The sequence below is a fragment of the Athene cunicularia genome (genome assembly GCF_003259725.1).
Source record: "Athene cunicularia isolate RWA chromosome 19 unlocalized genomic scaffold, athCun1 chr19_part1, whole genome shotgun sequence".
NCBI lineage: Eukaryota > Metazoa > Chordata > Aves > Strigiformes > Strigidae > Athene > Athene cunicularia.
In genome coordinates this window covers 3,799,420-3,824,754 of record NW_020799124.1, presented here as the reverse complement: position 1 = coordinate 3,824,754, position 25,335 = coordinate 3,799,420, and the positions used below count along the sequence as shown (strand labels likewise).

The window sequence follows — 25,335 nt, the reverse complement described above, 5'->3', positions numbered from 1 at the left end:
CAGGGAGGCATCTGCCCTGGCAGACCTGGTGCTGCTCCCTGGGCAGGGCTGAGGCAGCCGGTGGGTTTTGCTTCCCTCCCCACCGCCCTCCTGCCTGTTGCCGTGAATTCGCCGGCAGCCTCTGGGTCAGGCTTCCCTTGGTGCGCTCGGGAGCCGTGCCAAGGAGGAGATTTCTAATTGGGTTTGCAGTGGGTGGAAGACGGGGAGGAAGGAGACCTGCAAGCAGCAAGTGATACATCTAACAGCAGCGAGAGCATAAGGCAGGGCTGATGGAGGAGAGCCCCGGTCCCCGCCGTGCCCACCCAGCTCTACGGGAATAGCGGTGCCCGACGCCGTCCCACGGAGCTGGGGGCAACACGTGGCACCAGCATCGCCCCTGCTTGTGGGGTGGGCAGACCCCACCCCTCGCTGCTCTGACATTCAAGTGTTCGAGTCCTGTTCATTTCCATTCTGCTCTCATTCTCCCATTTTTCTCTTTTTATTTACATTGCCATCTGCTCGCTCTCATTTCATCTCTCGCCTGGGGAAAGCTGCCAAAACTTGACTTCAAAAAGGTAAGGGCCAGGACCCCGGCTGCTGTCGGTGGGAGCCGGTGTTGGCTGTGTAACACCAGAAGCGTTGCTGTAGTGGTGTGGTGGTGCCTGGGGAGCGCCGGGGCCAAGCACACGAGCTGCAGTGATGGGATGTGTGTTGCCCTTGGACTTGGGCTGGGGCTGGCCTGGCTGGTGACTTGGGTACGATGGCTCAGGCCCCTAAAGAAGGTGCCCCCAGGACATGTCCCACCTCCAGCATCTCCTGGAGCCTTAGTGGCTGCCAGCAGACGTTAAAACCTGGACTGTTTCAGCCATGTGAGAAGTATTTTTCTTCTTCCCTTCGATAAGCCCCCCCACAAACAACCCTCTCCCTTTAGATCTTTTTGCTTCTCTCTATTTATTTTAATCTCCAGCACTTTTATATCTGCTGATGTTCCTCCTGAGTCCTGTTATTGGCTCCTGGGGAGTGGGAAGGGGGTTAGGAGCCTCTTGGAGGCACCAGCAGCAGGTTAAATCCAATCCGTTGCGCTTTGCCACCAATTTTCTGCTCTGCAGGAGGTCAGGACAGCCACTCTGCGTGGGGGTTTGCCCTGCGGCCGGGTGCCTGGGGACATCGGAGTTATTTCTTGGTGTACATTCACAGCAGAAGCTGTGAGGTGCTGGGTGTTTCCAGACCCTCAGATCAGCCTATATCCCAAGTTTGGATGGAGCTGGAATAGGCAAGGAAAGGAGGTTTGCTTTGTTGTGGGAAGTGTGGATGCTGGTAGCTGCAGGGCTATCCCCAGGCCGTGTGGTTACACCAGCAATGAGGCGCTTGGTGCCTCAGTTTCCCTAATAGCCCACAGAGGTGACTTGCCATCAGGAAGCTGATTTTGGAAGGCACCAGGTTGTCACCCTCACCAGGCCGGTGTGAGCCCCAGGCAACCGCAGCATCATCAGGGCTGAAGCAGATGCTGTTGTGGGGTGTCACGGTGCCAGGGAGGTGAAACCAAGAAACCCCAGCGCTCCCTGGCTGGAGCAGGGCTGTGGTGGTGTGCCCGGTGTTCCTGCCACCTCTCCCTGGCTGGCAGAAAGCTCGGGACCCTGTGCAGGCAGGGACAGGCAGGCTGCCAGCAGCCGCCTCGTGCTAATGGCTTTCAGTCTTGGCAGCAGCCCTGCCCGTCCCCTGCCTTTCACACTTCAGGCACGGCTGAATTCAGGCACGTTGTGGCTCAGCTCGGATCGATGGGAGAAGAAATCAGGGCGGTGTGGGAGCTGTTTCTGGACCACGGGGCAGGAGGGCTCTCCCAGGGTTATGCTGGGCCGTATCATCGTGTGTGGGAAACGGTCTGCCTGCCCCCAGGCTGCGCTGGGCATCACCCCCTCCTATAAAATGTGCTGGAAAATGGTGCGATGAACGTGCAGGCACCGAGGTCCGCGCCCTGGCGTGCGGGTTATGGCTTGGGCCAGGGTCTCCTTTTCTGCTCAGGCCTGCAAAGCCTGACCTGCTGCACGGAGCGAGATAATAACGTGCTATAGGGGGATCTATAGGGGCGTGAGGCAGCACAGACATTGTGGGGCTGTGCTGTCCTGCAGCTCAGTTGGTTTTCTGCTTTTGGGAGGAAGATGCCCTGGGCGAGCCTCAGGTGGCCGCGCAGGCAGCGCTGCAGGCAGCGGTGCAGGCAGCTCCCGGCCCCAGGCAGGCCGTGCAGGGCAGGCATTGCCCAGCCAAGCGTACCTGGGCTGCTCTCCTTGCACCACTGGCTGCAGCCACGGCTAGAAAACACCCGGGAGTTTCCACCCTGCCGAGCATTTGGATGCTCCCCCGCTTCCAGCCGAAGCCGAGCGCTGGAAGTCTGCACTGAGCATTACTTATGGATTTACTCATAAATATTTATCGCTGCAGGGAAATTCCCATCTCAAAGCTGTGTGTCTCTGGGCTGTCAGGGTGGAAGCAGAGTTTGCCCCATTTCAGAACGGGATGCCTTGGCCTGGGAAGAGGTGGCCAGGCTGGTTTTTGGGCAGCAGGGAGCCTGCTCACTGGCAGGGAGCTCACCATGGGGCGAATGACGGAACGAATCCATCTCCTGTGATTTCTGTATGCCTCTAGCGTGGTGTTAAATCGGCAGCCCGATTAGCCCGGCTCATAATTAAATCCTATTGATTAGCTAAATGTCACTGGCACGGAGAGCAGCTGGCAGCAGCTGGGATGCAGCGGGGCCGTCGGTCCCTGTAGGTTTGCAGCAGGGATTTTTGAGGCTGGGTAGAGGAAGGGAAAAAAATGAAACTCGGTCTCAGCTCCATCTCCTGTGCCATGATATGCAATTAATTGGTCCTGGCAGGAGGACGGGTTGGAGCTGGGGCTGCCAATGGGAGATTCTGCCCCCGGGTACAAGTCCTGTGGCCCTCCCCTGCCTCTCGGCTCTCTGGGAGAGGCTTTAGGCTGGAGGTCCCTCCGCGCAGAGGAAGCAATGGTGCTGGTTCCAGTGCGAGTCACTGGGAGGGGTGAGCTCCCACGGGAGCAGCTTTGCAGGGCAGAGCCACCGGGAATGCTCTCATGTTAAATACAGTTCTGTGCCAAACTCATATCGAATGACATGGGAGGGAGGTAGATGTGACATCAGGAGCCATTTTCAGGGCTCCTGTCACTGCATCTTCCATAGCGCATCTATTAAAAAAGCCTTTAATAGCCTCCTCAGAAGGTAATTTAATTGAACTGAATTGATGGGTGAATTACAGAGCTGCCTTTCTCCATCCATTTTCATGGGAATTTGTTTGCTTGCTTCTCATTTCATTTGCCGCGCAGCGCCGGGCAGGTGGGGCAGCTCTGCCGCGGGAGGCTGGGGAGAGCCCTCGCTTTGCTCGGCTGCGAGCACTTGGTGTGCCCACCCGGAGCCTGGGGGCCAGCCCAGCCCCTTGCTGCCCCGTCTGCCCGTGGAGGCTCAGCCGACGCCACCATCTTCCTCCCATCCTCCCGATCTGCTGCCTTCCCCTTCCGCTGGGCCGGGGACGTCACCGGAGAGGCACTGCAGATAAAGCAGAGCCATTTAGCCTCCACTCGCTGCTGATATTTATATCCCTTTGGCTCTGCTTTAGAAGCAAAATCCTCTTTGCTGGGCACCATTTGGTCTCCCTTGCCCCGGGGCAGTGCACTTGTCTCCAAAGGGGAGCCCTCACCGAGGTCAGGAGCAGCTTGGACCCTCGACCACGTTGTGCCCAGCAGGGAGGGGTGGGACAGGGGCATCCCGAGGGGCTGCCTGGGCGCTGTGGGTTAAGCTGGGTATGTTTATCGTACATGGAAATTATGGAAGCGATTTCCCCGGCATTCCTCTCTTTGATTTGCCCAAACCCAGGCCTTGGTGATTACATTTTCATCGCACGCAGCCTTTCCACCAGCAGCCCATACGAATGCTTTCCTGCCAGGTGGATCCCTGGCAGCTGCACACACTCATTAATCCTGGGCACCGAATACTCAGCTCATCACCCAAAGGGTGTGACAAGTCTGTAGCATCACCCAGCCTGGCTTCCATGCCTGGGTTGGACGGGTACCTCTGCAGAGAAACCCTCCTCTGATCCAGGCAGAGGATTGCCTTCAGACAGCCTAGAAATAATTCCTGCAGGGATCCCAGGGTCAGGCTGGAAATAATCCAAGGATTTACATGATGTACCCATTCTAATTCTCACTTAGGACTGGTAAAAATTAGGCTCCGTTTTTCATGCTCCTACGTTGCTTCCCTTCCCCGTGGAGTTTGTTTCCATGCAGTCTGTGCAGCAGTGGCTCTGAGCTGGGTTTGTGCATCACCCTTGGATAATTTTCAGCCCTCTGGTTGTTTAGAAGAGGAGCGGGTTTGTCTCCTCCCTCTCCCCAAAGCAGGATCAACTCCAGAGCATCGCTATAACTGACGTGATCCCCGTCATCCTTTAAAACCTGTGAGGGTCTCGTAGAAAATCCATCAGGAATGGCCACAGTGAGTGTTTCCTTGTGTCTGTTCTCTGGTAACCCCAGACTTCCCTGCAAACGCCGTGGCAGTCGGCTGGCGACAGCCTCCCACTGGCCTGAAAGCTGTTCTTCCTTCAGCTGTGCCTTAATAACAAAGAGTAGGTAGGTGCTATCACACCCTCTGGGAGCGCTTCAAAGTAACACCACAACAGCAGAGGTGTATGTTTGCTCATAAGCAATTATTAAATGACAAAACCCTGTAATTTTAAACCTTGAAAATCACTGCGCGGATATACTTAACCCCCAAATTAATTGTGATCAGGGTGTCAGAGTCAGCTGCTGGAAGAGCAGAGAGGTGCTTTGCGGCCGACGCCAGGTGCAGGTGAGGAGCCTTCCCGCAGCCCCTCCTCAGCACAAACCGCAGACGACGTTTGAACGCCGAGCGTGCTCAGCTTCTGCTGCGCAGCCCGGATCCTGCACCAACCGTGTTCTCCTCCTTCCCTGATCCCAGGGAAACTCTGCAGTTCTTTCATGGACCGATGACATCCCGGGGAAACGGGCATCGGTAGCTGGGCTCCACAAAGCCACCCCCCGCACCCAGCGTCTCGTGGGTGTCCTGACTCCTGCTTTTTGCTGTTGCTTCCCCAGGGCCTGAAGCCGATGGACCATAACGGTTTGGCTGATCCCTACGTCAAATTGCACTTGCTTCCCGGAGCCAGTAAGGTGAGACACATTTTTGCTTCTCCTTCTCTTCCTGGGGCTGCGCCTTTCCCTTGGAAATCAGAGCTGGGAGGTTCCCCAGGGAGCAGCTTTTCACCCAGGGGCTGCTGGTTGCTGCAGCCAGACCTCAAGTCTCCTGCCCGGCGCTCACGCAGGTGAGCAGGAGAGAGCAGCAGCAGGAGGTAAGAACTGGGGCTAAATCCACCCTTGCAGGGGCAGCGGGTGCCTCCCTGGTAAATCGCTGCCTGGGAGACGGGTGCCAGCCCTGACTCCTCACCTTTGGGAGCAGGAGGTGCAAACGCTGCACTCCAGAAGCCCCTGGGAAGCACTGGGTGAAATGATCTGGATCTATAAACAAACCAGCTATTTTTTTTCCACCCCTCCCCTTTTTTCTTCCGCATTTAAACCCCCTCAGATCATAATAAAGCAGAATATAAATCGTAAGGGAAATATTTCCATCTACTTAGGTTCAGCACTTGCTGGAGAGAAGTGTAATTAAAGATATTGATGTGTAGTGAGAGCTTGGTGTAACTGATGAGGATGTTGAATTTAAATGCTAAATGTATGTGTTATGAATGTTAACCGCAGTCTTATTTTACACTAAAGGAAAGACCTTTTTGGGGGAGGTATATTTACTTGTTACGGTTCAGTTGAATTAATTCATAATGTTCAGGGCGTTAGAGGGAGTTTTTAACCACATTTCAAGTTCCGCTGGAAATAGGAGAGCCAGGAGCATTTTCATCAGCGATATTATGTCATTTCCATGTTTTGCAAGTGTATGGATTAGCGTTTCTGCTGGAGGTGATGGAGACCAGAGAGGCGGGAGGGAAGCTCTGAGCTGAGGGTAGCACAGGAGCTGCAGCCTCCACAAACCCAGAGCAGCTGTGGGGGGACCCTCTCCTTGCCCCCCTGTCCCTGTGCCCTGATTCCAGACAGCACTGCCCGAATCTGCTGTGGCAGATGTGAGCAGATCTGCGGGATCGTGGATGAGTCCTGGGCTGGGGGGTTCTGTACAGCCGTCCCAGCAGCAGGACGGTCCCCACGTCCCCGGGGTGTTTCTGTCCCCACGTCGGGGCAGTCAGGCCCCTGCGGCAGAGCCCAGGCCGGGCACGCGGGCAGCAGGGCTGGGTCTGTTCGCCTCATGCAGAGCTGGTTACTGGCTACCAAATCATTCCACACGGGAGAAGACGACACTCCCAGAGCTCAGTTCTCTGATGTGGGTCGTGCCCCTTGCCCAGCGCAGCGTTAGCTGCGGGGTGATGCCCATCGCGTTACCCCCTTGGCTAAACCCACGCTCCTTCCCAACCCCCAGGTCCCAGCTTTCCCTGCTGCCCTTGTCACCCCTCAGCAGGCGTTATCCTGAGGCAGAAATGGCTTTGGAAACCTAAACGAAAGCACAGCACAAACGACAGAGGCTTCTTCTATCTCTGAGAGATCAAACCCAGAGCAAGCAGCTGCTCTGCACTGTGCTTGGGAGCGAGACGCTGTGCCACGGCCCCTCGATGGCTCCGCGGCAGCTCCTCCGGCTCGTGGCCGTGTCTGGCCGATCTGGGAGATGTTGGGTGTTTGAGGTGGTTTTGGTGGGGAAAGGACGAGCCAACAAGGCGACTCCCTGCTCTTAACTGCGAGCACAAACTTTTTCCTTCACCCCAGGCTTCACATCCCGCTCGCATTTAGCTCAGGGCTGGTGAACCAAAGACAGGGAATGTAGCAGCTTCCCGTGAAGACACACGAGACAACTCTGAGGTACTGATTTGCTTGAGAGTTCCTTACACCCAGCAGTGGCTGAGGCAGGGATTGAACTTTCTGACTTCACACCTTATTAGAAGGAAAAGAGCTGCTCTGCCAGGCTGTCCCAGGCTGGAGGGTTGATGGAGAAGCCCCACCTGAAGCATCCGGCCCTTTGCTTCTGCTCTCCCGTCCCTAGCAGAAGCGGGTGGCTCAGGGGGTAAGAAGATTAATGTCCCCTGACCTGGGGGGTGTGTGTGTGTGTGTGTGTGTGTGTGCCAGGATGCCCCTTCCATGGCGGGGACACAAGCGGCTACAGCAGCTCTGCTGTCCCTGGCCTCCCACTCCGCAGAGCTGCAGCACTGGAAGGAGTTGCCAGTGCTAACAAAATGCATATCAAGGAAGTTATTTTGAGTCAGGCAGGAACGGGAGCTGTGCTAGGAGCAGGAATGCAAATAAACAGCCAGAACAGCAAATTGGTATTTTTTAATGAACCTGAAAATACATTTTTTCCCCCCCCTCCTCTCTCTCTCTCTCTCTCTCTCCTGCTGCATAAATGAAATCGCCGTCCTCTCGCTGTGCTCTGCCAAGGTTCCCATTCTGCTGGCTGTTCGCAGCATGTGGGATGTGGGGTTGGATTGCTTTGCAAATGAGCCAGTGAGCTGCTGAGTCTCTGCCCCTCTGCTTGTCGCTGCGCTCGGGGTGGATTTGGGCCACCCCCTTGAGGACCGGCTGGGTTATGGTGCTGGGGCAGAAGGGCGACAGCACCAATTGCCCTTTCATCTCCAAACTGTGCTTCCTTTTCTCCCCTCTCCCTGCCCATCGGTGCACAAACCATCTCCCGGGGCCAGGTCCCACTGACCAGCATCTCCTTTGCTTTTCCAGGCGAACAAGCTGAGAACCAAAACGCTGCGCAACACGCTGAACCCCACCTGGAACGAGACGCTCACCTACTACGGCATCACCGACGAGGACATGATCCGCAAGACCCTGCGGTAGGGCCCCGGGGCAGGGGGTGAGCGGGGTGCTGAGCCTGGCCCCTGGCGGGGAACGCGTGTCTTGTCCCTTCCCCTCCCCTCCGGGCCACCCCAGGCATCCCTCCTCACCCCAGTGATGATTTCCTGGGAAGCTCACAGGGATCCCCAGCCCCCCAGAATGGTCCTGGGAGCTCCTTTTGGCAGAGCAGTGTGGAGTTGTTACCCACCAAAGCCTACAGCTTGTGCACATGCCCTGCATGCATCCATCACCCTGCAGTGACCGACGCTTGATTTATGGGGAGCCTGGGCTGGAACAGCCTGTGAGGAGCGTGGTCCTGCTTTGTCATTAACTTCATAACTCACTCGCTGGGCTCCTGCCTGCAGAGGTGCTGTTATTTGGTTTTAACCTCTTTGTGCCCAGCTCTCACGGGCTCGTTTTAAGGCTTTGCGTTCACATCTTGCTGAGAAAAATCTCCCTGGGAAAGCTCTGGGCCCTTTTCAAGGCTGATTTTTTTGAAAGCAAGCTAGAGGCACCCGTGAATTATTGTCAAACTAAATGGAGAGCGTTTCTATGTGTTTATTCTGTTCTCTCGGTTTGGTTCCGTCTCTGCACATTCAGCATCTCCTGGCAGCATCTCCCAGGGGCTGGGAGCTGTTGCGTGGAGCTGGCGGTGGGCAGGGGCAGCGTGGTGGGGCCATGCAAGCTTGGAAGTGTTGCTTTGTGGGGGGGCAGACACCTGCGAATAGAGAGGTTTTTGTGCCTTGGCCACCCTCCAACACCTGGGTGAGGGCAGGGAGTGACCCAGAGCCCGCGGACAGATCCTGCCCGGGGAGGGTGCTGGGCAGCATCGGTCGCTCCGTCCCTGCTACGCAGGAGGATTTGCTGTAAGATCTGCTGTCAAACAAGGGAGGATTTTGCATCCTGCTTTAAGGACTCAGGGCTTTGTTGGCTCCGTGGCTGGAATCTGACCCTCCTGATTTGCAGGTACCCTGGGAGTTTATTATTTTCTCTAAGAGCGCAAAGCTGCCTTATATAAAAGGTCCTGCTCAGAGGTGAATTTGGGCAGAGCCTACCTGTTGTCTGCTTTGTGCATAGAGATGAGAAATTTAGCACATGGAATTATTATTTCACATGGAAAATATTAGTCATGCTGAGAGTGCTGCAGGCTTGTTGGGCTGAAAAGCCTCTGGTTTATTATTATTATTATTGGTGGCTATTTTATTTACTTTTTCACTCCAGGCTTTGAAGTTTTCAGCTTCTTCCAAGTGTGGAAATCGGTTTGGAGAGATACGTTCAGCTGAGTTGTTTGTTGAGAGGTGCCAGGGAGCAGCAGGGCTTGACCCCCACCTTTTTGGAGCCCTCGTAGCTGCCTCTCCCTGGGGAAGGGCTGCGCTTGCCTTCTCCTGGGAGGCAGCAGGAAGGTGGGGGATGCTCAGTGGCAGGGAACACACAGAAATGCATGCATGGGCCAGGCTGGATTTGTCCTCCCCACAGAAGTCACAGGAGGGTTTGGGTTGGAAGGGACCTTAAAGATCATCCGGTTCCAACCCCTCTGCCCTGGCCAGGGCCACCTTCCACTAGCCCAGGTTGCCCAAAGCCCCGTCCAACCTGGCCTTGAACCCTTCCAGGGAGGGGGCAGCCACAGGTTCTCTGGGCAGCCTGTGCCAGGGCCTCACCCCCCTCACAGGGAATCCCTGGGTGCTGCGGGGAGCCAAGCGTGGCCACGGGCTCCCGCAGTGCTTGGCACATGGGGCTCCTTGGGCCCCCTCCAAATCTAAACACCATGCACAGACCCCTGCACCCCGCTTGCAGGACCCCGGGGTGATGCACAGGGACCTCTCGCTCTGCGGGGGGGATGTGGCTGAACAGAGACAGCATTTCTGTCCTGGGAGCTCCACGGGGAGCTCAGGATATTGCTGACAAGGTCAGTTAATGGCCCGTTAGCCAAAGTAGCTTCAAAGGGCACTTTTCCAGGGAGGCAAGGGAAGCCTGGAGCTCACCATCCATGCGGTTACCCTGGCCAAGTTCCCAGCTGGGCGCTCTGCAGGGGGTGAAACTTCCTTCTAATCCTCCTCTGCCATGCAGGGGCAGTGTCCCTGGGGTTTGGTGTCTCCTCTGCCATCAGAACCATCCATCAGAGCTGCCTCTGCAGGGAGTTTCCCAGGCTCTCCAGCGCTCTGCACGAAGGCTGCACTTCGCAGCTGAAGTTTCCTTGCCAGCAGCCGACCCCAGTGAATTAGTGACAATTACAGATCAAAATCCCCTCTTGCACGGAGAGGAATATCCAAGTGCAATTCTGACTCATCAACATTTGCAGCTAGCCAGTAGGGTTTGCTGGAGCCTGTCCCCATGGAGGCGGTGAGCCCCGTGATGGCATTGCCACGAGGGTGGCGGGTGGCCAGGAGTGCCACAGGGGCCACGTGAATCCTCACCTTGGCTCCAAGCATAGCGCTGGGGTCTGGCACTGCATCCAGAGGGAGTGGGCTTCATCCTGCCGGGTTTAGCCCCACTGCCCCGGCACTCATGAGGCTCAAGGTTTGGGCACCTCAGCAGCACCCATGGTGGAGGGAAGGACCAGCCCTTTCCTGCGTGGGGGCAGAAAGGGGAATCACATCCTCGGTGTTACCATGGTATTCAGCATGCCAAAGATGATCTAAAATCCGTCAAACTCTGGGGTAGACGTTATGTTTTTTTGAGAAGGGTTCAGGTGGCTCCATCATCTCCCTGGAAAGGTTGTGCGAGCAGAAAAGTGAAGTTTGTGAAATGGAACTTGCTGTAGGGCTGAGTCTTGTGGCTTTGGTTTGCCTGGAAACCACTCCAGAGAAGAATTAAAGAAACAAACTTTTGGGTGGAGAAGGTTTCCCAGCTGGGACCTCTGCTGCGGGGCTGTCACCTGTCATGTGGGCCATCTCCTCCCCTGGCTGTGGTGGGTCTTCCCCAGGGGAGGTTTCAGCCTCTTCTCTTGTGTGGACACAAAAAACTTTTCTAGTCAGGACTCTGATCCCTTTAAAAAATGTCCCACACGTAGATGGGTGTGTAAAGGTTCAAATGAAACATTTCTTGGTCCCATCTCCAAACCAGCTCATGGCAGGGTGGGTGCTGGGACACCCTTGGTGGCCCCGTGTCCTTCCCTGCGCTCAGGGCTTCTCTCTGTGCACAGAATTTCAGGTAGGAACTCAAACTCTTGCCTATGGCCTAGGGAATTCCCCTGCTAAAACAAAGCTTCTGAGCACCCTGGCTCAATTTCTTAACTTGCATGGGGGATCCAGAGTCTAAAATTCAAGTGGTCTTCATTTTCCTTAAGAGCAATTCCCCAGCCCCCTTTTTTCTCTTCTCCATCTTTGTGGTTGAAGATATTGGCAAAGGAGATTTTATTTATCCTGAGGCAGGTTTAGATGACATGAGACTTCTTGCAAACTAGCCACAAGGTAGAAAAATCCATCTTTTAGTTTAATTCCTTGCTTGGACTTTCTTCTTTTCAAAGACTGGATATTTAATCGAGTAGAAGGATGCAAGGCTGGGAGATGTTGCACCTCCTCATTTAGATACTTGTGTCTTTGCTGCCCAACTGGGGAGGGATCTTTGGTTTATATGAGGAGGGTAGATGGGCTGGGGTCCCTGGTGCCTGGGGCTCACTGAAGATTTTTTTATTTTGGTGTGGGTTGAGCGGTTTCTTTTCCACGAGCCTCTCCATAACAGCAGCGGCCACGGCCCTTCACCCTCCTGGTGCCGCTTCCTGCAGGAAGCATCTCTCGTGCCGTGTATTGTCCTGCCTTCGCTGTTTCCCTTCACCCACCCATCACCTTGGCAAAATATCTCCTCCTCTGCCAGGAAAACCTGACTTCAAAGCTGTGGGGACACTGTTTTTTCTTGCACTGATCGGGCAAAGCTCCTACAAGGCAGCTGTTGGTAGTTGAAAGAGCATGAGTGATGCTCTCCTCGGTCTCGGAGGTGATCGTTCCCCGGTGCCTCCTTGTGCTGAGATTCTTGGAGGGGCAGGGAACACGATTGCAAAGTCTCTTTAATGTAAAAATAACGACAGAGATCAAAGCTACCATCAGCCTTCGCCCCCCTGCTGCCTGGAGAGTGTGTGATGCAGTGGAAAAGCTGGAAAAGCACCCCAAAATCTTCCCTGCCCACCTGGGCTCTTGGCAGGACGGGGTTGATGGGTCGGTGTTGGCACGGGGCAATCTGCCAGCGCCTGCAGCCCTCCGGGGGGACAAGTGGCGTTTGCCTCATCACAGGGGCTGGAGTAGGGGCATCCTCTGCCTCCTGGAGAGCGGAGTAACAGATCCCCTCTTACCTGAGCCCCCCAGCCCCACGCTGTGCCCAGACAGGCTGTTCCTCATCCCCCTGTGGCCTCATCTGAGCTGGCTGAGCGACTTTGCTGTGACAGACCCAAGCACCGGGAGCCGTTGGGGTTCACATCCCCAAGCAGGGCCACCCCCAAGGCAGAAGGAGAGGTGAAGGCAGCCCAGCTAATTGCACTGTCAAGCAGGATTTTGTTAATGAATCCACCTCCTCAAAAAAAACACCAGATACTTCAGATTCCATGAAACGCAGCAGGTGGGAGGATCTTGAAAGGTCTCGTCCATTCATTGAATTAAATATCCTTGAGTCTAGCCCAAGGCTTAATAGCAATGGAACCACCCACCATCCTGAGAGAAGACAAATTCAGAGCCACTTGAAATACTCTGGACTCAGAGGGCTGGGCTGGCTGGGCTTGGGGGCAGGTTCCCTGCCAGCCCCAGGGGTAAATCCCACCTGCAGCCCCCGCTCCCAGTCCCCATCTGCAGGCACCGTTGCTCCCAGTCTGCGGTCTGAGCACGGCGGTGCCACAGCAGCTCGGCCACAGTCCCTGGTGGTGGGAAGCTGGGGGGTGTGACGGGGGCAGGCAAAGAAATGCTGCAGGGGAAATTGGAATAGGCAGAATACAATCGCCTACATTTAAATAATACATGTAATATGCAATAAATAGATTGTATTCATAATAAATATCAGAGCTGGCCAGATACTGGATACAATTATTCATATCCAGATATATTGGCAAAGTGATGCATTATTCATATGATAGCTAGCCCACGAATGCCAGAAATTCTTTGTTTAATCATGTGTTTGACAAACATCATGACTCATTAAATACATTATTCAGAAAATAGTATTAGATCAGGTCTAATAGGCGTACTGCAGACACTTGGAGATTCGGGGTCCCAAATTGCTTTACTCCTGAAGTGCTGAATGAGGTTTGCTCCAGAACTGCAGACACGCTCGTAATGTCATCTGGTTTTACTGTGGTTTCTGTGCTCAGACTTCGAGGCATTTTGTGATGGGGCCCAACACTGAATCCTCCTTTCGGTTTTAGGAGAGCTGGACAGGCCCAGGACACTACCTTTGTCTGTTTTCTCTCCTTTCCAGGCACTGCCTGTCCTTAAGCCAAGCAGACATCACCTGCACGTCCGCTCCTCCATCGAGAGCCTCCCAAGTTGCTATAGGGACCATAAAGCATCTTAGATACATGAGATGCATCTTCAGACTCCGCTGCCTATTATGTGCATGCGCGTTGTGGAGAAGGGTCCTCAGTGACCCCCATTCTCCCCTTTCCACGGTGGGAAAGAGGCCGGAGGAGCGTGTGTGTGAGCAGAAGTCGTGAGTCAGCGGAGCGGGGTTGCTCGAGCTGCGCGGTGAGTCAGGGCTGTAGCCCAGGAGCCCGGGCTGAGTAGGAGGGAGAATAAGTTTAATGAGCAATGATTGTTCACTTGCTGCTTAGTTTTCTTCCAAGGTGGTTTTCACTGCCCTTAACATAAAGATCAGAACCCCCTCAGTGGAAGGTGTCAAATCAAAAGCCGAGCTCAAGGGATGGGGTTTAATAAAGAGAGACGAGGGAGGGGTGATGTTTGAGTTAAAGGGCTCAGGATGGCAGGTGAGCGTGGCTGCCAGAGGCGTCTCTTGCTGTTTGTCAGGGAGCTGATTTTCTAACCCAAGGCATAAAAATTCCATCACATCGATTACTCCTAATAAAATTCAAGCCGGTGTAATTGCCTTATGCCTGTTTCCAAAGGGAGGGCTGGGCCAGAGCTGCCCGCTCCTCTGAGTCACGCTTGCTGCCTTCACTTACAGGGCACTGCCAGCCCGCCTGAGTCAAAAACACCGTCCTGGTGAAGATGAACTGCAGCCGGTCTGAGGGACTGGGAGGCCTGACACGAAACTCCATGTCTGAACCACCTCTGGCTGGGCACGAAATGTGGGGACACGCCTGAGAGGTGGCCAGAAATGGAAGTTGGAGCGGGCTGCCCAGGGAGGTGGTGGAGTCCCCATCCCTGGAGGTGTTTAAGAGTCGGGCTGACCCAGCGCTGAGGGATCTGGTGGAGTTGGGACCTGCCAGTGCTAGGTTAATGGTTGGACTGGAGGAGCTTCAAGGTCCTTTCCAACCGAGATGATGCTGTGAAATGCCAGAGGGAAAATGGGGCTGGGAGAGGCCCGGTGATGTCTCTGGCTCCTTCGTGCTGCTCGGAGACAGCGGCAGTTCCCAGGTCTTGCTGATGTGCCAAAAACTGCCTCCCAAGGGTTCTGCACAAACACCCGGACTGGTCTGGGATGTCAGCAGGGACAGGGGGATGGCCACGGCGCTGTGCCGGGCTGTGCCGCCCCCGTCACGCAGCACGTGTGGGTCTGCCCGGGACGCTGCCGGTTCCGGGGGACGAGGGGGACATGCATTCTGCAGCAGGTCAGGGCTTGTGGGCCCCGACACTGCCCCGATTTGTCACCTTTCTCCCTCGGGGAAGGGTTTGCCCTTCGGTGGGGGGCAGCTGTGGTGGTTTGGCTGCTGCGGAAGGAGGAGTTGTATGGAGTTGGGGGGGGATGCTGGGGCTGGCAGCTGCCCGGGGCTGAGCTGGAGGTCTCTAGGCTGTAGGATGCTGCAAGGGGCTGGTGGTGTCAGGGCCACTTGCTAAGGTGGGAGCAAAGGGCTTCCCGTGTCCCCATGGGCAGTGAAATGGGGCTCAGTGGGGCTCTCCAGCCACTCCAGTGCCACACTGGAGATGCTCTGCCTGCCACCACTCATTCCCTCCCTGGGCTTCTGCCCATCCTGGGTGGTTCTGGGGCTTCACAGCAAGTGGGACGTTGCATTTGATATCTCGTGGTGCTTCTGGGGCGTATCCAGACGTTGTCGGGGGAAGATCTTGTTACTCATGTTCTTAACAGGTAAAACCAGCACCAATCCCTGCCTCCCCCGAGCGTGCAGGAGACAGCACCGCGCTGCAATTGCCGGGTGTAAAAATAACCCCCTGGCTGGCAGCTCCTCGTGAGGGCCACGTTCCTCTCCTCTTCAGCCCAGCTTTCGTCACCGTGCACTTGCTTTCCCTCCCCAGAGCTTTGGCCAGATGGGTGTGGGGTTGTGCATGCCTGGCAAGTGCTGCTTCTTGTCTGGAGCTGCTGCTGCTCCTTTTTCGGTTTTGTTCTTTAGAAGAGAGGCGAGAGGAGGAAGGGAAATAGGAAATATTGTGCCTGCATTTGAGATTCTCTTTGAGGATTTTACTGTTGTGGTGGGGTGGGTTTTTTTTCATGGGTATCTATAGTAACGCTGCATCCAGCTACAGTTTTCTGGAGAGCAGCTTTCCCCGTCTGCCCGCTCGTATTATTTTTTTCTAAACCCCCTTCCTCTGCTGCTTCCCAGGGCTGATGGTCCTTGTGCCACACGACTGAACCATCCCCGTGGCTCCCTCACTGCCTTGTTAGTCACTTGTGAGCATGAGGGTGGTCAACCCATCCACGGATAAACATCCACGGATGCTGCACAGGCCGGAGGCATGGTGTTCTGTTAGTCTGAGGAGGGATTGCAGGGCACAGTTTATCTCTAATTACTTTTACCCCTTCCTGAATAGGTCCCGTTTGTTGAAACCCAGCAAGGCAGAGCGTGGTCCCTGGAGGCAGAGGTGTTCCCCCGGAGGAACAGGCACCAGCGAGAGCAGGTGTGAGAGAGAAAAATATCAGGCAGGAAAAGGACAAGAAAACACTGCAGGAAAATTTTTTAAAAAGGGGAGAAAGGAGGGAAGGGAAGGGAAATGCCTTTCCTTTATGGACAGGGAGCCCAGCTGGTCCCTGCGTGGCTCTGGTGGAGCTGTGGGATGCAGGATGCTCCCTTCGGAGGGGGACTGGATGGCTTTCCCTGTCCCCAGGTCCAGGCAGTGCTGCTGGGGGACAGCTGGTCCCTCGCAAGGCAGCCACCACCCTCCTGGTCCCTCTCTGGGATTTCAGGAGCTGCGAGCAGAGGGTCCCTGAAAGCACTAACTTTGTTCTTCTGTCGTCCCTCCTGATACCCAGAGCGGGCTGGGAAGCAGCAGAGAAATGACTCATTAGCTGTCAGCTCAGGGAAAGGCATTTATAGCTTCTGCACAGAAAACGGCCTTGGCTCAGCATCACCATCGCTGCCCTCAGGTGCTGGCTGCCATCACGGGACCCGGCCCTGCGCAGGACCCCGGCGGGGCTGGGAGAGCTTCGCCTGATGCCTTCTGCAGGCCGGGTCTGCAAATCCCTCCCGGACTTCTCTGCACGGTGGGAGAGGAGGTGGAGGACCCCAAACATGTCCCAGCCCGGGCAGCCAGGTCCCCAGCACCCGGGGACACCCTGAGAGCTGCCACACTTGGAGAAGTGCCCGAGCTCCTCGGTGCAGGGGGGAGGGAGCTCTGCAGGGGGGGGACACGCTTCTCCCAGCCCTGACCTCTGAGCTGGTTTAGGCAGAGCCGAGGAGGGCCAGGCAGACTGCAGCTGGGCTGGTGGCAGAATAGTTTTGCTTTAGTGACCGATTACTTTGATGCTTTAATGGAAGAGCCATTAGGGTGTTTGAGGCCCTGGGTTGCTTTTCTGACAGCGCCTGGGCTGGGGTGTGTGTCGGACACAGCGGGGTTGTGATGTTCAGGGTTTGTGAGCATCTCCGTGCGGGGAGCCCGACCCCCGGCTGGGTGACAGCCATCCCGAGGGGCGCTGAGCCCTGGCCAGGATGAGGTCTGAGCAGGAGAGAGGGCCGTGGTGACTGTGGGGCCCTGTCAGGGCACGCAGGTGGCTGCGTGACGGAGCTGGGAGACGTGGTGTAGCACAGGCATAGCCTCCTGCATCCCTCTGCTTCCCCATCCCATCCCATCCCATCCTCCCTCCCAGCACCTCGGGTCTTGGCTGTGGAGGTGAAGCAGACCAAGATATTGGGTGTCACATTTAAGCATCATGAGCTGTCCTGGCTGGGCTGCAGCAGTTGCCTGCAAAGGACGTGCCTGGTCACTGCTCTGGGGAATGGCGGCCTGAAGTTGTCCCCTTGCTGGGGGGACCTGCAGTGTGAGGGGGCAGCCCCGTCCCTCGTGCCATCACCTCCCCTCTCCCGGGCAGCCCCGCTCACCCCGTGCTTGTTGCAGGATCTCGGTCTGCGATGAGGACAAGTTCCGCCACAACGAGTTCATCGGGGAGACGCGGATCCCGCTGAAGAAACTCAAACCCAACCAGACCAAAAACTTCAACATCTGCCTGGAAAAGCAGCTGCCGGTGAGTGGGGGGTTCAGAGCAGCATCCCCCCCCGGGGGCCCATGGATGCAGCAGCTTCTCCTGCGGCATGGGGGAGTGTGGGGTAGTTTGACCCCTCAAACACGCTCAGGGATGGGGAGAGTGTCCTTTGTGCCGGGGAAGCGGGTGTCTGGCCGCAGCTGTATCCCAGAGCAGCCCCCAGACTGGGTGTGTTCCCTCCTCCAGATAGATAAAACAGAGGACAAGTCGCTGGAGGAGCGCGGCCGGATCCTCATCTCCCTCAAGTACAGCTCTCAGAAGCAGGGGCTGCTGGTGGGCATCATCCGCTGCGCCCACCTGGCCGCCATGGACGCCAACGGCTACTCCGACCCTTACGTCAAAACGTGAGTCCTGCTCCGCAGCCAGGCGAGACGCTGCCGCTGCCAGCCCTCGGAGACGGCGTGCTGGCCTCTCTTGCCTCTCTCCCTGCAGTGGAAATTAATTGATCTCATTAGGAGATGCAAATGAGGGCGTCACGGCAGCAGCTGGCATTCGCCTGGAGCGTGTTATTCCCCAGCAATTATTTTTACAGCGCTTCAGAGTAACGTGGGTGCGGGATCTGCCCCGTGGCATGTGGCCGTGCCCGCCCCGTGCCAGGGCAGCACGTTGTCCCCGCCGGCTGAGCAGGGACTGGGTGGCCGTGGTGCCCCGCTGCCAGGCTCGGTGCTTGGGAGAGGGTCTGCGGCAGGGATGTGGCCCTGGGGACAGATTTGGTGGCCCAAAGCAGACGGGGACAGTTGGGTTTTGGTGACGGCACGGCCCCAGCCCGGTGGGTGCTGGGTCTCACCCCAGCAGGATGGTTCTGGGCCTCGCTCAGCGCCTGCGGGCGCCTTTGCCTTCCTTCCCAGTGATCCCTGAAACTTCCCACTCTCTGAAGCCTGCTGGGATGGGGGTGGCTGCTGGCTCGGGTCTGGCTGGTGGCACTGGGGCACGGGCATCCCCCCTCCCAGACCCAGAGGACAGGCAATTAATCACCCCCTTCCCCAGGGCAATTAATCACTCCCAGCCCAGCTCCCAGCCCGGCAGCGGGGCCAGCACCCCACGCTTTGGAAAGGCTCTAATTACAACGTGTGTATAATTAGGTCAGACAGCACTTTAATTGCAACCCATGGCTCCGGAGGCTCCAGAGCCTGGTTAACAGAGCCGAGGGCACATTTACAGGTCCCGCTGACACTTTCCAGTGTAAGTGATGGGGAGTACCTTCCTTTTGAAAAATACCAGCAATGCTTAAAAAAAAAAAAAAGAAAAAAGAAAGAGCCATTAAAATGACTGCAGTGGGCTGCTGCCACTTGGCGTCACCCAAATGATTCAGGGAAGTCGGTGTCATCCAGGGGCTATTAAGGGATGCTGAGGAGGGTGACGGTTTGCTGACGCAGAGCCAGACTGGCGCGGGGCCCCGCATCGCTGCAGGGTTTTGGGTGAACAACATTTTTACAAACTCGCTTTCTGCAAAGCTGGCGGGGGGGGGGGGCATGGTGGTGAGGAAGGGCTGGCAGCCCCCCCTGCACCCATCCCACGTGCACCGACCCAAACTTTGGCACCTTCAGGGGTGATATTTGTTAGGGCAGAGCTGGCGGGATAAACCGTGCCTGGGAGGCCAGTAATGGAGTTTACCAGCAGCACACGCTTTCGCTTTCCTATTTAATTGTTCCTTAGGAGCGGAGGTGTTCACATAAAAATCCACTCTTGCTTTTTTTAAATGCTCATCGGAGGCTCAGTCCCTGAAGTAACATAATTCCTGTTGTTGTACACAGTCATTTTGTAGGTCCCCCTCGTGCTACCTGCAGTAGATTGTACCCTCAGGGCTTGAATCAGAGCAGATCTACTTCTTGGTACAAGCCCTGATTTTTTTAATTATGAAATTATCTGGAAAGTGTAACGAGGAAGCAGAACTGGTGTTTAAAGGAGCGGCACCAACACGAAACGATGATGTTCTGACTTTGGCCTGGCCCAGATTTCAGGTGCCCTCTCCGTTTGATGGCACTTTAATCTCCTTTGCTTTTAGGGCCGGCTGCTGTGCTGCAAAATACCTGCAGGGAACAGCTCCTGCTCCCTCTGACACCCCTGTGTGTGGTTGCTGCCTCCTGGCAAGGCTCTGGATGAGCAGACTGGTCGCACAGTCCCAAGTCTGGACTGGTTCTGGGCTGGGAACGTTTGGGTTTGGAAACTGGGAGCATGCGTGCAGTGCCAGTGTCCCCTAGGGACTGGAGCTGGGATAATCGGTGCTCTCTGACGGCAGCCAGCGATGCACCTTGTGCTAACGTGGGGGAATGCTGCTTCCTTCCAGCCATCTCCAGCATTTTGGCAGGGGAGGAAGGAGCTGCAGGTTTGGGGGGGGCTCAGCCTTCCTCCCTGGGAGGGGGTACGGGGCCTGCGCGTGACCGAGCTGCCTTGGTTTTGTTGCAGTTACTTGAAACCAGATGAGGACAAGAAATCAAAGCATAAGACAGCAGTGAAGAAGAAGACGCTGAACCCCGAGTTCAATGAGGTGGGGTTTCACCCGTTGTAGTTCTCATCTAGGGGCTTTTCCCAGCCCTCAAGACTTAAAAGGGGAAAAAAAAAAAACCCAAACACCCAACCTCAGTCGTTAGGTGAGGGGTCAAGGTTGAGTTCCCTGTGGGTGGCAAAGGGCAGCAGCCCGAGGAGGAGGATGGACAGCCCCAGCCCCAGCCCCAGCCCGCTCCTGGGGGTCCCGGCCCCTGCAGGAACCCGGCACGGGCCCATCCTGACTCTGTCTCTGCTCCCTGACAGGAGTTTTGCTATGAGATAAAGCACGGTGACCTGGCAAAAAAGACCTTGGAAGTCACAGTGTGGGACTACGATATTGGAAAATCAAACGATTTCATAGGTGAGTGGGGCACTCCAAGAAGGTCTCATTGGCCTCTTTTGTAATATTTTTATCTTCACCTTCTGTGCCTCTCTTTTTTTTCATCTGCTGTTCTTTTGCACTTCTTCAGCCTCCCCGTTTGTTCTCCATCCCCACGTTCATTCGTGCTGGGTTTCTGTTCTGCTTTTATCCCTCTCCTGCACCAGTTCTGTTTTTATCCCTGTCCTGCAGCCGGCCCCGCTGCTCCTCGCTTCAGACATCCCCTGTGCAAGGAGCACCTGAGCAGGGAGGTGTGTCCCCTGCTCCCCTTCTGTTTTCAGATCTCTTCATCTGAATAAAAACCAGGTTTAGCGGGGATGTTCCATTTATCTCTGTTAGGTGTCCAGGCTCCTTGTGACTTTGTTACCGGTCACTGATTTATCGCTAACAAGTGCCCGGTAGCTGTGAGAGCCGCTGCGACTGCAGTGAGTGTCCAGCCCCGTGGCACAAGGACCAACTACGTCTCAGACCACGGCCGTGAGGGGCTGGGGAAGCCGGGCTGGGGTTGCCCGTGTGTCACATCAGGTTGTGGCACTGGATGCTGGCTCCATGACCTGGCTCCGTGTGGCGTCCCCCGGCATCCCTCGCAGGGCTGATGCTCACTCCCACCTCTCCCTCTCTCTGTCTCTCGAGGTGGAGTCGTGTTAGGAATTAACGCCAAAGGCGAGCGGCTGAAGCACTGGTTCGACTGCCTGAAAAACAAGGACAAGAAAATCGAGCGCTGGCACACGCTAACGAACGAGCTGCCAGGGGCCGTCCTCAGCGACTGAGCGCCACGGGGCCGCTCCCGGGCGGGCACAGCTCTGCCGGCCACAGCCTTTGGACTTCTCTCGTTCATGGCTTTGGAGACGGGGGATCGTGGTACCGGGGCAGCCGGGAGAGCGGGACACCCCACGCCAGGGCCTGGCTGCAGGGAGACCCTTCCCAGGGAACAAGGCAGCGGCGGTTTGTTCTCAGCAGGTCCCATCCCCTGAGGTTTTTCTCAAACGCCTCTTTGCACCCCGACACGCTCACACCCACACGGGCATGCACATGCATGCGCGCACACACACACGTGTGCACACACACAGACACCACATGCCTGCATGCACTGCAGTTCTGACTCCTCTCCTAACTCTTTGCTATACTGAATTACCTTCTCGCTGCCTTGCAATTCAGTGGCAAAAAAAAAAAAAAAAAAAAAAAAAAAAAAAACGTTTGTGTATCTCATATGAACAAAAGGCATCACTAAAACCTGGGACTGTTGTCTCGAGGCAATTATGCCATATTTCTGGTGGTTTGTCAGTCTCTGTGGTTTGGGCCCAAACAGTCTTTTATGCATTTAAAGCTCCTCCGTTGGAATGATTGTGTCCCCTGATAACCTAGGAAGATCGTTTGCTTTTCTTCCAGAAATGTTGTGCTCGTCCTCTCCACTAACCGATGGGAAGTTGAAGGTGCTGTGCAGACCACAGCTCCCCTCCCGCGGGCCCCAGCGCCGGGTGGTTTCACCTTTGCAGAAGCGAGGGGCAAAATCAAAAGCTCAGCGAAGCCGCCGGCCGTTCCTGCTTCCCAGGACCAGCAGCACTGTCTCGTGCTGCCCTCACAGCAGCTGCTCTCCAGGCTTCAGCACGACTGTTTTTCTACCAAAGCTGGCTTTCAGACTAAATTTTTCTATCACATTTCCCTTATTCATCCTTTTTCCAAGTCATGCCATTACCTAAAACCCAAGCTGGGGGAAGGCGGTGAGCTGAGCTGCCGCCCGTGTTTGCGGCGATGCTCAGCTCTGACCCAGCCGTCAGCATGGGTCTGTTTTCTGCCTCAAAACAGCGTCCAAACCAAACTTCTGTGTACAGCACAGTAATAATGTAATAATATTATTACAATAATCCCAGCTCCTGTCCTCCTTGACCCTCTCCGACTGGTCTCTGCAGCCTCGTCCCACCAGGCCCCGGCTCTTGTTCAAACACAACTTCAGCACATTTGCACAAGAGCCGGCACCCGGTGGGACGAGCTAAAACTTTCTCCAAAACGCTGCACTTTGCCAGAAATTTTTGAAGCCTTTAAACCATGATTTCTGAGGAAGAGCTGCTGTTTCCCCACAGGTCTCAATTACCTACAGCTTCCGAGCCCTGCAGCTGGGTGCATGTATTGCCTTTTTTTTTTTTTTTTTGATTGGGGGGGGGGGATACAACATTCACAGGGGCTTTTTTAATAATCTACTTAATATTTGTAATGCATTCTATAGCTATGCATGGATTTTATTTGAATACCAGCAGCGTATTGGGGAGGATGTTCCCATTAATCCTCTCTGTCTGTCATGGGTCCAGCACCCTAAAACCTGGTTTGGGCTGAGCTTCCAGGAGAGCTGCGGGCACACCAGGTAGGCTGTGCCTCCCTTTTCTTACAGAGTTACTTTCAATCTATCATTTGTTTCAGCACATCTTGCCCTGAAACTGGTTTATGGCTGAGGTGGAGCAGGACATGATCTGTGTGAGTGTGGGTCCCTTCACTTTGTATCCCCGTCTTTCCGAAGCAGATGGTCCGTCCGTCCCAGCTGCATGCAGAGTGGTGGTCGTCATGCCAGGCCTTGTGAAATGTTTGATACTGATGTTTTGCTACCATGTGAAGGCTGCAGAAACTGTCCTTAACCTGCATCCTAAAAGACTTTTGTATTTCAGTATTATCTGTGTACTTTTTGTCAGATTTGTTAATATTTATAATGAGAACTCAAAATAAAAAGGAAAAAAAAAAAAGTCGATGCTGGCAGCACAGCTTTTGAATCCCCCCACAGCACCTGAGCTCAGCATGTCACAGACTTCTGATGGAGCAGCAAGTGATCTGGAGACACGAGAGGAAGAGCTGGAGACTGGTGAGAACTCGGGGAGCAAGGAGATGGTTTTAAACCAGAGCACGGGGTGCTGCTTGGCTTTATTCTCCACTTTCTAATCTCTTGCTGCTGCAAAACCCCAAACCATTGTAGCTGCGCTGGGTCCCTGTCCCCCACTTTCAGCAGGGTCCCCACCCTGTCTCAGCAGGGTGCTCTGAGGTTGCACAGGGACCACAAGCGCTGGTGGTGGAGAGAGGGAGTGAGATTAGTCAAAGAAGGATTATAAAAGCCCCAAAACTCTGGTCTTTCTGAAGTTTCATTAACTTTGCATGAGAATTCAAAAAAATACAAGAGGCTGAGGGTCTATGTGATTTAGGAGCCTATGGATAAGGCTTCTGAGCACAAGATTTAGTGCCACAGACAGCAATGCCCTGAGACTGCTTTAGCATTTTTCAAGAGAGGAATTTGCTATCAGCAGCCTGTCTGCCTTCAGAGTTAACTGTCTTTCCAATTTTGATTCTGAACACTTACATTGCTTTCAGACTGGACTGAGCTCCAGTCACAAGATTTAAAGGCTCACTCTCCCCTCCGCAGTTCCGTTTCCATCACACATCAGCCACAGGGACGATCCCAAACCACGCCTCATCCCCTCCTCTCCTCCTCCAGCCCTTCTGCAGGGTCTGCGGCTGCAGCAAGCCCAAGCAGGGGCTGGAGGGGAGCAGTGCTGCAGGGAGCAGTGATAATTTACCTCACTAAATGGCCGCAGGAGCCGGTGTGGACTGGCACCAATTACAGTGACATTTGGAAGACTGAGGGTTTTTTTTTTCTCTGAGAACCAAGAACAAAACAAAAAGCCCCAAACCAAGACCACTACAATGACAGGTACAAGGGAGCTGAGACACGGCTGCTTGAAGAACAAGTATTTGCTTTTCTTCTTGTCCTCACCGCCAGCCTTGCCCCCCCTTGCTCTGCTCCCTTTCCTACCTGCAAGTGGCTCACAGGCCCATAGCTCAGGGAGGAATTGGAACAGCTCAGTAACATTGTTTTAATTTCATTAATTGGCCTTTTATTTTCTGAGAAGCTGAAAAGCAACATTAGATGGGCCCCTCTGATCTCTGCTGTCTTTTGCTGGTCCTTGTTTAATTGTTGCTGTTAATTAGAGCTTGTGTGTCCTTGCTTTATGTTATTAGGATGATTTACTTTCATGCTAAACTTAAATCTGGAAAAGTGCAAGCAGCTGAAAAACTGAAATCTGAAAACTGCTGCATTCTGGCCTCGATAAGGAGAGCAGCCAGGCTATGGGACTACTTGAAAGGCTCTCTACCAACAGAAATAAAAATTCCCCACATTAAGATTAAAAAAAAAGATAGGGAAATGGTTCACAGTCTGCTCACCATTTGGTCTGACAGATAAAATGGAAAGAGAAATCCAGGAAGCTGAGATTTCAAATGTTGCAAACCAGAACGATTCACAGTTGTGTACATGTAAAAACACACGTGTGCTTGCTCCGCTCGGCTGTGCTGCTGCAGCCCTCCAAGCTTTAATTAACTGTTATTTAATTGAGTTGATGAAACAACAAAACGTCGTTGTCCCTCGAGGGAATGACCCTCAGCTACTTGTCAGTTATGGGTCACCAGCCACTAAGGACAGAATCACACAATAAATTGTGATTTAACTTTTGCCTCGGTGGTTGTTCCTTGCGACAGGCTCCACCTACACGACGCTCTGCACCGCCCCGGGCCGAGCTGAAGTGGGATCTTCCAGCAGCTTCTATCAAGAATATAAAGTTCTTCTGCCTGCAGCAAGGAGACAGAACTCACACACAGAGAAAACCTGCAGTTGATAGGAGCCTGGGTTAGAAAATATTAAAAACTTTTGCCTGGACAGAATTGTGCAATGCACTGAAGTGACCCCATTTCCCAGGTGCTGGCACTGCTGGTAACCCGAGGTGCAGAACCCAAACTGCAGCCTCCTTCCTGCTGGTGCTTCTACTTGAGCTCTGTCACTACCATGACATCACTGAAGGGATGAAAGGGTTTTATCTGACCACTTCTGAAGAAAGTCTGCCAGAACGCAGCATCTTCCCTGGAGTAGCTCTAGCAGTATCCAGTGGCACAGACAGTCCGATGATGGGAAACACAATTAATAACAAGTTTTAAAAACAAACCCACAAGCCCAAAACCAAAAATAAACCTTGCAAAACCAGAAAAAGAACCACATGGCAGCACAATAACCTTGG

At 54.6% G+C, this 25,335-nt stretch overlaps 1 protein-coding gene across 2 annotated transcripts in view; it reads left to right on the top strand.

Moving 5' to 3' along the window:
* DOC2B (double C2 domain beta) overlaps positions 1-22,441 on the top strand; it is a 35,181-nt gene extending 12,740 nt beyond the window's left edge. The window contains exons 3-10 of one of the 2 annotated variants that reach the window (XM_026861598.1): positions 531-554; positions 5,101-5,175; positions 7,786-7,895; positions 17,280-17,406; positions 17,611-17,768; positions 19,831-19,912; positions 20,176-20,272; positions 20,924-22,441. In XM_026861598.1, the coding sequence (XP_026717399.1) occupies positions 531-554; positions 5,101-5,175; positions 7,786-7,895; positions 17,280-17,406; positions 17,611-17,768; positions 19,831-19,912; positions 20,176-20,272; positions 20,924-21,060 (810 nt within the window). In that variant the 3' untranslated portion in view covers positions 21,061-22,441. The remainder of the gene's footprint in view (positions 1-530; positions 555-5,100; positions 5,176-7,785; positions 7,896-17,279; positions 17,407-17,610; positions 17,769-19,830; positions 19,913-20,175; positions 20,273-20,923) is intronic. The other variant, XM_026861599.1, reaches the window with a different exon arrangement.
* The last annotated feature ends 2,894 nt before the right edge of the window (positions 22,442-25,335 follow it).